General features: G+C 30.6%; 2 protein-coding genes and 3 non-coding genes across 5 annotated transcripts in view; 3 read left to right on the forward strand and 2 right to left on the reverse strand.

Moving 5' to 3' along the window:
• Window positions 1-6,816, forward strand: part of LOC111640055 (5-phosphohydroxy-L-lysine phospho-lyase-like) — a 13,764-nt gene extending 6,948 nt beyond the window's left edge. Inside the window, exons 3-11 of the mRNA XM_023386061.1 lie at window positions 4,823-4,982; window positions 5,050-5,124; window positions 5,193-5,283; window positions 5,369-5,577; window positions 5,670-5,770; window positions 5,859-5,983; window positions 6,087-6,241; window positions 6,325-6,414; window positions 6,505-6,816. Coding sequence (XP_023241829.1) covers window positions 4,823-4,982; window positions 5,050-5,124; window positions 5,193-5,283; window positions 5,369-5,577; window positions 5,670-5,770; window positions 5,859-5,983; window positions 6,087-6,241; window positions 6,325-6,414; window positions 6,505-6,721 — 1,223 coding nt within the window. The 3' untranslated portion in view covers window positions 6,722-6,816. The remainder of the gene's footprint in view (window positions 1-4,822; window positions 4,983-5,049; window positions 5,125-5,192; window positions 5,284-5,368; window positions 5,578-5,669; window positions 5,771-5,858; window positions 5,984-6,086; window positions 6,242-6,324; window positions 6,415-6,504) is intronic.
• On the forward strand, window positions 3,583-4,634 carry LOC111640056 (substance-K receptor-like). Its single transcript, XM_023386063.1, has 2 exons — window positions 3,583-4,105; window positions 4,404-4,634. The coding sequence occupies exons 1-2, from the start codon at window positions 3,733-3,735 to the stop codon at window positions 4,619-4,621; spliced, it is 591 nt and encodes a 196-aa protein (XP_023241831.1). The 5' UTR covers window positions 3,583-3,732; the 3' UTR covers window positions 4,622-4,634.
• A 178-nt stretch (window positions 6,817-6,994) lies between the features above and the next one.
• Trnal-cag lies at window positions 6,995-7,078 on the reverse strand. The gene has a single exon. It is a non-coding gene; the product is annotated as a tRNA-Leu (tRNA).
• A 1,636-nt stretch (window positions 7,079-8,714) lies between these two features.
• Trnag-ucc lies at window positions 8,715-8,786 on the reverse strand. The gene has a single exon. It is a non-coding gene; the product is annotated as a tRNA-Gly (tRNA).
• An 806-nt stretch (window positions 8,787-9,592) lies between these two features.
• On the forward strand, window positions 9,593-9,664 carry Trnag-ucc. The gene has a single exon. It is a non-coding gene; the product is annotated as a tRNA-Gly (tRNA).
• Window positions 9,665-10,617: the final 953 nt, after the last annotated feature.

Consider the following 10,617-nt stretch of genomic DNA (forward strand, 5'->3'; position numbering starts at 1 on the left):
AATACAGTCGATCCCCCTATAACACTGTTGATAATTCCGTTTTATATAAATTCCATGTTGTACGAGTCACTTAGATTTTACAAATACGTGTGCCTGGCTGTGAACGGCTCACGTATTTGTAAAATCTAAGTGACTTGTACAACATGGAATTCATATAACACGGAATTATCTACAGTGTTATAGGGGGGTCTACTTGTATAAAGTTTTAATACAATTTTCAATGTGAGAAAGTAAATAAATATGAAGGTTAAATTAAAACAATATATGAATAAATCATTGCGTAATAAGTGTAGATACATTGCAATAACAAAATATTTTTTCATAGATTAATTAAAATTGTGAAATATTTCTTATCTCTTTCCGCGCTGTGGGCAATAAGAGGACTTTTTTCAGCCCCATCGTGTGTTCGGATAGATCCACAATAGGGACTTCCGAATGGTGAGGGACGGAGGCCGACATTATTCAATAATCCCGAATAATGTCGGCCCCAAAGACCCATTGCCCATGAAAAATTCCTGGAGTTGTTCGCCCGGATTCGATTTCTTATTGTTCAGAGCAATAGGCAGCCGATGGTATTTGAAAATTTGGTAAAAAAAACAAAAAAAGTCCAAATCCATTTTTAGTTAATATGGTGTGACCCACTGTATTAGAAAGTAATACAAGGTCTTATCAATGCCCGATTGTCCATTGATTACGTGAGGGGCCCAGACACTAGGAACAATTTCACAGTTTTAATTGTATATAATAATTTATAAATAATTCTAAAGTTAAAATTACACGTTATTAATTTAAGATGTGATAAAATTATATATAAGTGCCCAATCTTCTGTGTGTAGGAGTCACGGAAGGTCTTAATCTGTCACTGGGTCTGTTAGTCCGCTAAATGAAGTTTTACTAGGATAGTTTGCACTTTTAAAATTGTAATTTCAACGTGTGTCTATTGCCGAATATAAATAAAGTTTATTATATATCACTCTTTGTTTTTTTTTTTTTTATTCTAGTACTGGTGACATACAATGACATTTCGTGTTATTAATATAGAGCAGAGTTATTTTTGTACGTCTTAAGATAATTTTAAACAAAAATAAAGTATTTTTGTTTTTCTTTCAGCTGCAAAAAGGAAAAAAACAGCTACATTTGTACCAAAATTTTGTTTTTTTACGTACAGTACAGTACTAATCATTGGAATGGAGCAGTGGCGCGTTATAGTTCCATGGGGTCCAGGCGAATTTGAATTAGGTGACCCCACGTACAGTTTTGATTTCAGACATTTTTCTTAGGAAGAATATTTTGGGAGAAATTTTCTTATAAAAGATTGGTTTGGTGACCTCAGACAATTGCCTTTGTCTATGGGATGACGCGCCACTGGAATAGAGAATGTTAAATTAAACAGGAGAAGCCATAATAATGGCTATTCTTCTGTACACTTTGTGATTGCGACTATTGAAAAGGAACTCCGTCCGTATCATTATTTTTTTTTTTTCCACTGCTTGATACTGTTTTCTCCTTTCATGTTATCGGCGGAAGGAAAAGCAAATATATTTTAATCTTGACATGTAAAATGAAAATAATTTTTGCTTTGTATATCTTTGACATTGAATTGTTTATTTCCGCTATAATTAATAATAAAATAACAATGAAATCGAGGGATCAAGAATAGTGTCATGAATACAAACATATTAACTAACTCTTCATTATGATGGAAGCAAAATTAGTCAAGGACCTGCGAAGATTATTTCTGTGTCGATCTTAATCGTGCCTTGCATTATGTTTAGAAATATAAGTTTGTACGAATGTCCTAATAAGCCGGAACAAATTAGAAATAGGAAATTATTAAATAAATTGCTTCGGTTATGCAAACTGTAATTCAATGCGATCTGTCATTAGATGTCTTCAACCGAAATTGTATCTGAAATTCAATAGATTACATTATTATACCGATAATAGGCTGAATAACTAACCTTAATTTCTCTTCCTTAATTCATTGTAAATATATGTCAAAATGTTCATCGTGTAATCTGTTTTCTATGTAATAAAATTTTTATCAAAGGAAAATTTCCGTCGATATCTGTTACCATTCTCTTCTCTGTATCTATAACAATATCCCCCCTATAACATTGTTGATTATTCCATTTTATATGAATTCCATGTTGTACGAGTCACTTAGATTTTACAAATACGTGTACCGGGCTGTGAACGGCTCACGTATTTGTAAAATCTAAGTGACTCGTATAACATGGAATTCATATAAAACAGAAAAATGTATATGATACCAATTTACTGTATTCTAAACTTATAACAATTAGTGTAGTATCAGCTTCGTATACTATACAATTAAAATAAGCTAGTGTCGTATTATAAGAAAGAATTAAAAGTACAAGCATTGAACAATCTTTCTCTGATATTTATTCCTATACAATTTGCTGACAATATATTAAATATTTTAAGAGAAAACAATAAATTTTTAAAAAAGTATGTGAAAAAATATAGTGGCATTGTTAATACCGGTGGAGTTTATGAAAAATTATTAGATAAATAACAAAATGAGCCATATGTGTTATGGGTGTTGCTCATAATCTCATAATTTAAACTTGGTTATTGAGGACGGCGTCAGTAGAATTAAAGAAATAAACTAGTTGTTTTTGATATGTTGGAATTAGTTTATGTGTTTTTTTTAGTCAAAGCAATTATAGGAATTATTAACACCTAAAAATAGGGGCGAGTTTCCTATAGAAAATCCTCTCATGATGTCTTGAGTCACTTTACACCATCAATTCAATCACATCCTATTCCTTCATTCTCATAGGATATAAATAATTAATAAACTATTATTTTAGTAATAAGTGTCACAATAATTCGACTTCTACGAACAAGGTTGTAAAGTAAAGTATTACCCTTACCACTGTCATGTTTTCTTGTTAAGTTATATACGTTAAAACAAGTTTTTACAGTAACAGGTTTTCTAATTTAACCATCGAATTGCCAACGAAACAGCAATTTCTGCCTATTTACTGATAATGTATTATACAACGTGCAAAAGAAAACATTACCCCTCCTTCGTTACTATTTCAGTAGTGGAATGAACTTGACACTTTATATATTTAGATCGATTTTTAGTATTAAATAACGGACAGTAATTCAATAGTTTCATTAAATAACGAAGAAAGTCTGCTTCTAACTTACGTAACTAGTTGACATATCGCCTGGAGAATAAGTAAAATTTTAGTAAACCTAATTAAAAACGATATCTTTAAACTGGGCCAGATAATATAGGATTACATAGAGCCTATTTCGTCATAATTTTATAATGTTTGTGTAGATTAAATCTTGTTTATTTCGGAATTTTCAACTAGATATATGTGTCTTTAATTAAATATATATATAAAACTATTTAATTAACCTGCAATTTAATAATTTAGTAGCTTAGATTTATACTTTACGTAGGAATTATTTAGATTTATAACTTTATAAAAGAGTTAAAAGGTGCATAATTTTTGTAGAAAAATTCTGCTCACAATTACATTTATTATATAAATTTTAAGCTCACCAATTCATCATTTTATTCGTAGAAACATTAAGGTGTGTGTGGGGGGGGTAGCTGTCACCTGTCTCTATTTAAACACACAGTTCTCTGTCAGAAAAGTGAACGTTGATCCCTTCTATCGATGTGGACTTTTGCCATATCATCTTACACTGCGATAGGACGGTGTTAAACGTGATAATTTAAAAATCATGCTGTATTTAGACAGGAAGCACGATCCAACCTGGTGGTCTTTGAAATTAGACGACAAAGAATTGAATTTTTCGAAATGGAATTTCAGCAATGGACAGAAAATATGGGAACGAGTACCAGATTGGGAAATGGCAGTAAAAATTTTAGTGTGGTTACCCATCGCAATTGTCGGATTAATAGGAAATTCTACTATTATAATAGTCATGATTCGAATCAAAGCCATCAGAACGTGTACTAATTATTTTTTTCTCAATATGGCCATTGCCGATTTAATTACCATTTTGATATCTTCGTGGACGATTTTAATCATTGATTTCTATCAAAATTATGCACTTGGACCGTTTTTTTGCCGTGCTGAAGGAGCCATACAAAGTGAGATTTTAAACCTTTAACTTTGTAATAATATTTGTAATTTTCTTTTATGAATTCCATGTCTATTACTTATAATATAACCAGCGATAAGATAATTTCTATAGTAAATCACTTGCCACACTGATATTATTGTATAGCCACTCTAATTTGTTTTTTACTTCTTAAAAGAATTCCGCTTTTTTGTTCTCAAAATAGAAATGAAGTCATTCTAATGCATTGTTTAAAATCCACTATCATTAACCTAATTATCCATTTCTTCAAGCGTGAATTAATTAATATCAATGATCTTGTATTGCAGTCACATGTCTTCTATCAAGTGTATTCTCCTTGGTTGCCATATCGTGTGACAGATTACTAGCTGTGACCTTCCCTCTAATTCCTAGATTAAATAAGAAGAAAGCACTCGTTTTAATTATTTTAATTTGGTTAATTTCTTTGATAATCTCATCGCCTACAATCTTCAATAGATCGTGGCACACCAGACAATGGGCTGATTATCTAGAGGTAAAACATTAATAAAACATTAAAGAATGAAGGCTTTAAATAAATAAAATNATAAGACAAAAACCTTTCTGTATATAGGAACTATTGCCAAATCCTATTATTAGACGTCTTCTAGTTGACAGTATGAAATGTTGACTCATCTAAAAATATCTTAAAACTCAGTTTAAATATTATAAATTTCTTTTTCTTTTATTAAATTCAATTCATTTACAGTTGGCCATTGTCACCCTCACGTCGTACAGAAGGGAGCCGAACAGATGAGTTTATTATACACTAATAACCGATATCTTCACGATAATATTGTCGAATATGCCCGACGTTTAACAAGTTATTTTCCTAATAAACTTTCAGTCTGTTTCTTCGTTAATTCTGGGTAAGTTTTTGGTAATTTAAAATGATTATAAAGAATATTTAAATATTAATTTATGTTGCCATTTTAGATCCGAAGCCAACGACTTAGCATTAAGATTAGCCAGGAATTACACAAAACACAAAGACGTTATTGTAATCGATGAGTAAGTTATCTCCTCTTTTTTGGCGTTATATAAATTTAATTTAGTACTAATTTTTATTTTTTTTGTAGCGCCTACCATGGACATTTAACGTCAACGACCGATTTAAGTCCATACAAGTTTAAGAAAATCAGTGGAGGACATAAAAAATGGGTTCATGTGGTAAGTGGTATTGTTCCTCAGATTATGCAGCAATATGTAATTGTAAGGGGGAATAGAGAAAAAACTAATTATAAAAAATTTACAGGCTGACTTACCTTGTTCTTATCGTGGAAAATATACTAAAAATGAATATTCGGAAGAGGAAATAGGAAAATTGTATGCCAACGATATAAGAGATCTCATTAATCAAGTGCATAACAGAGGTAGAAATATTGCAGCATTTATTGCAGAATCTATGATCAGTTGCGGAGGACAAGTCATTCTTCCTAAGAATTATCTAAGAAATGTTTATAGGTTATTATTATTATTATTTTTTTTTTTTTAATAAAACTGTTTGTCTGTTTTGTTATCTTTTAATCTTATCAGCAATGATTCATAACTTTTAGATATGTAAGAGAAGCTGGAGGTATTTGTATTGCTGATGAAGTACAGACTGGATTTGGAAGAGTTGGGAAATCAATGTGGGCATTTGAATTACAAGGATCGGGTAAATATTAGTTTTTTAGTTAATATTTTAAAATTTATTTTTAATTTATTTATATAATTTTCTTTTTTTTTTTTATCCTTACATCTAGACATCGTTCCTGATATCGTAACTCTTGGTAAACCAATTGGTAACGGTCATCCCGTAGCTGCTGTTGTTACGACACCAGAAATAGCTAAAAGCTTCGAAGAAATAGGAGTTGGATATTTTAATACTGTAAGATTTTTAAATTCATTTTTTTTTTTACTTTTTAAAGGAAATTTTAAATAGTTTTAACATATATTAAACTACCATTTTTTTTTTATTGTGTACTTTACAGTACGGTGGTAATCCCGTTTCTTTAGCTGTAGCTAATGCTGTACTAGACGTTATTGAAAACGAATCTTTAATGAGTCATGCTACAAATGTCGGAAATTATTTATTAAAATCTTTCAAGGACATGATGAAAAGGCAATCTATAATTGGTGACGTCAGGTATGTATATAGTTTTCTATTACTTTGCAATTTTAAAGTCTAAAAAAAGTCTAAAAATGATTACTTTTATACTTGTTTTTTAGAGGAGAAGGTTTGTTTATCGGGATTGAATTAGTTAAAGATAAGAAAACAAAGGAGCCAGCAACTGATGAAGCGAAATATGTTATCTCTAGGTATGCTTTTTCTTCTTTATAAACACATAAACATTCTGTTTATGCAAAGTTTCCCTTTTTTTTTTTTAAAATATATTTCTTTATCTTTAGACTAAAGGAAGAATTGATAATAATGAGTACAGATGGAATATATGAAAACGTATTAAAATTCAAACCCCCTATGGTATTTAGCATAGATAATGCTAAACATTTATTAACCAACTTGGAAACGATTTTAACAGAATTATACGAGATAAAGAGCGACGATTCTATATCTTTATACGAAGAAACATCCACAGATGAAGAATTATCATCTCCAGATTTGTAGATATTGATATATTTCTCCTATATTAGGAGATTGTATATAAGTTTTATTTTATCAGATTAATAAAACACGTGTTCGTTTTTTATATATTTGATTTTTATATATTCAGCAACAAATGTGCGTTGTAATAAAAATTGTGTTTATTACGTGGAGTTTACATTATTACAGATTAAATAGCACTTTTAGTACACTTGTATACAGAATTTTCTGTCTAAATTTTATTGAAAACACTTTTTTTTATAAACATTTTTCCTTGAGATTAAGCTAAAAAATGAGTGTCAGGAGTGGGATTCGAACCCACGCCCAGAGAACTGGACTGCGACCTGAACGCAGCGCCTTAGACCGCTCGGCCATCCTGACAACTTACACATTATAATAAATTTTCTGTATTTAACATTGTATAAGACTGTGTAAATGTGAATACATTAATTAAGTACCCTGAACCATAGCCTCAGAACGAAAAGTATATTAAAAGAAAAAAATTAAAACAGGTAACAAAATAAAAATAAAATGACTGTACGATGCAATCATTAATTTAGAATAATCTATATATGTATTTATTTGTTTATCTTTGTCTAGACATAGGAAAAGGAGCAAAAGAGCCCTCTTCGCAATAGCCCTCCAATATCTTTGCACGACCCTGTTGATTAAAATATGCTGTGTTATAAAATAATAAAACTTCTGCGCCAAATATACGGTACTTTGAGAGATTTATAAAGCACAAAATATACCATTTTTAAAGTTATTTTCGCAGCTTAAATATTTTATTTTTATATAAAATCGTTTAGTGATAACAGATGGCGCCACTTGTATTTGCGAAGAAATACAGTACAGTACTATTTTCCTCCCTCTTGGTTAACCGCTCTTCATAGAAAATGCTTGAACAACGTTTTCTTTTTTTTCTTTTCTTTATGTGAAAGTTGTAATTTTATGACTTTAAGGGTAAATAAGTAAAAAATAAGACTATACACGTAAATGAGAAATAACACTAAAAACAATTAAAGAATATAACTGTTAACATATGCATAAAGTCAAGACACGATACGTGATGATCGCGGCAGTCGCCATTTTGAGTCTTTTTCGGTGTGTACGGTGTTTCTAGAGCGAAGCTGATTGTTTCTTTCGGTCTCAATTAGTGGGATTTCTTGTTATATATATAAATGGTTTATTATTTAGCACCGAATTGTAAAAACTTCGAAAGACAAAGGTATAAGATTGTTTCGTTTTCCATCTGATAAAACGACAAGGGTGATGGTTTAAGAATTAATAAATGATTACTTGCTTAGAAGACTACAGAAATAATTTTCCTCTTCTAGTTGACGTTTTTCTTTAGCAGAAACAATAGCCATACAAGATTGCTCGAATATATGCAATAAGAAAAATTTGACTGAAATTTGTAACTATTTTATAATTATTATTGCTTTTAGAAATTCATATTTTGATACAAACAATGCTATTTGCTGCATATAAAAATATACATATTAAAAGAAATCCAACTAATTGAGATCGAAAAAAAACAAACAATCAGCTTGGCTCTAGAAACACCGTACACATCGAAAAAGACTCAAAATGGCGATTGCCGCAATCATCACGGTATGGTGTCTTGACCTTGTGTTTATAAACTTAGGTTCCTAGCCACATTCAGTGACGCCCTTTGTTATGATATTTTGTTTGAAAAACTTTATATTTTTAACTATTTTAAAATGGCAAAAAGCTTAATTTTGAGGATAGGGATGGCTTTTATTAAAAAAAAATTGTAAATGTTAATAATGAGTAAAATCGTCACTAAATCCGACTCTCTTTATCTCCTCAACCTCTCGACCTTTAATTAATTGCTTCACATTTTAGCTGTTTTAAAAGTTGAAAAGGTTTTCTAAATGGTAACATCTTATGGACAAAGGTTCTAAAAGGCTAAAATTTTCATTTGAGTTTGAAGAACAAATACTAAAAATATTCTTGTGATACGTGTAAAACATTTTCGTATTAAAAAAACAACTGCGACGGCCGGGAATCGAACCCGGGTCAACTGCTTGGAAGGCAGCTATGCTAACCACTATACCACCGTCGCATATAATTACATTTTCCTTATATTACATATTGTATCTTTATATGTAATTAAGTAGGTCAAAGGTAATATCAGTTTATTGAAGTTTTTAATAGAAAAAAACCGAAAATAATTGTCATTCGTCTGATATAGTATGACGTACAGAGCACACTACTAATTTCAAATAGAGAGCATATATTTTAAATTAAATAAATTAAGATTATGATTAAAAATTGCCATCTGGCATTGCGACATTACCATAAATAATTGCTCGTTTGTTTTATTTTCGTATGTCAACACAAGTCATCAAATTTTCAATTGGATGACCGAGTTTCAGCTTACCGCTCCAGAGGTCCGGGATTGAATCCCTGTAGTCGAAAAATCCCAGGAATTTTTGATGGTTGATCCATTCCAGATGTGTTAGGTCCTGAATCTCATTACCTGGCAGTGGCGTATTTTCTAAAATATAAATACATATTGCTCGATTATTTTCATATTTTAAAGTACTTTGAATTACTTAAAGTTAATATTTTATTATAACCGCATTATGTATTTTATTATAAATTTCTATACACGTGAAAAACAATGATAAGATTGCTATTATATATTCGAATATAAATTCGTATACGCATATTCCCAATGGAAACACAGCTTCTTTATCATCAATTGTCATCGCACGCCACTGCTACCTGGTCGCCTGCAATGAATCTGAGCCGATCACCAAGGCAGTACATTACTGCATGGCTATCTTGGCAACATTTCTGGGGTGTACCGCTCACAATGCAGTTAATAATACAATATAATAACATTTTCGCAATCTCTTCTTTCAAGCGACGGTGGTATAGTGGTTAGCATAGCTGCCTTCCAAGCAGTTGACCCGGGTTCGATTCCCGGCCGTCGCAGTATAATTTTAATAATACCGTTTTGTTCGATTTATCTTTATGCTTAAAATCTACAATATAGGTTATTATAGATTTTAAGGATAAGAAATAAAACTACTGCTTATAAAACACAGTATATTATAGTAACGATAAATTTCAACCCATAACTTACAACGGGACAAGACAAATTTCAGCATTAAATAACTCCTCTAGGCAGTATGTTTAATTGTTTATTCGCATTGAAGGATAGAAATGACAATATTTTCGTTCTGTAAATATGATACAGGCCTATACAGTAGTTTATTGTTTAATTAAACCCCTACAAAATGGGTTCGCGGTTGTACTCTGCAGAAGGCAGAATTACTTTTTACTAGAACCGAAAGTTGGTGATCTGTCGCATTGTTTATTGTGGCTCGGTTCTTTATTACGTAAAGGGATAGGAGGAAAGTCTATCTAGAGCTTTAAAACAGTCAACATGGTCGCGTGTTCCCCCACTTCCGCTTCAAACTGTGTTTATTTCGGACGTGAGAGTGTATAAATCATTGATCTTTGTACACACATCTTATCATATTACTATCTGTTTTAGACTAGAATTACTAATTAAGTAATGTACACAACGTGGTCATGTGCAAAAATAAAATATCCGGGGACTTTATATAATATGAAAGTACATGGTCCATTCGGATTAAATGACCTAGTACTTCAAAATTATCAAAAGTCTATTATATATTTAACTTTACCCGTTTATATTGATGTTTAGTTCGTATGAATATTAAAAATATAATCAAAATTTACAACAGATTAATAGTTCTATTTTATTATTATTTACTTCAATATAGGTCAATACTATTGACCTATATCATAAGGCATTACAATGAATGCAATATACAGATAAGTTATTTGTAATTACATTAAATAATATATATAAAGTAGGTTATTTTCTGTTAATATACGCTAAAACATATATATATATA

Source organism: Centruroides sculpturatus, unplaced genomic scaffold, assembly GCF_000671375.1.
Source record: "Centruroides sculpturatus isolate CEXI.00-Female unplaced genomic scaffold, Cexi_2.0 scaffold1258, whole genome shotgun sequence".
Lineage (NCBI taxonomy): Eukaryota > Metazoa > Arthropoda > Arachnida > Scorpiones > Buthidae > Centruroides > Centruroides sculpturatus.

Excerpts from the sequence above, each read along its gene's own strand:
- LOC111640056 (XM_023386063.1), top strand. The coding sequence starts at position 3,733 with ATGCTGTATTTAGACAGGAAGCACGATCCAACCTGGTGGTCTTTGAAA. Across the intron at positions 4,106-4,403 it reads TGCTGAAGGAGCCATACAAA|TCACATGTCTTCTATCAAGT; the intron begins GTGAGATTTTAA and ends CTTGTATTGCAG.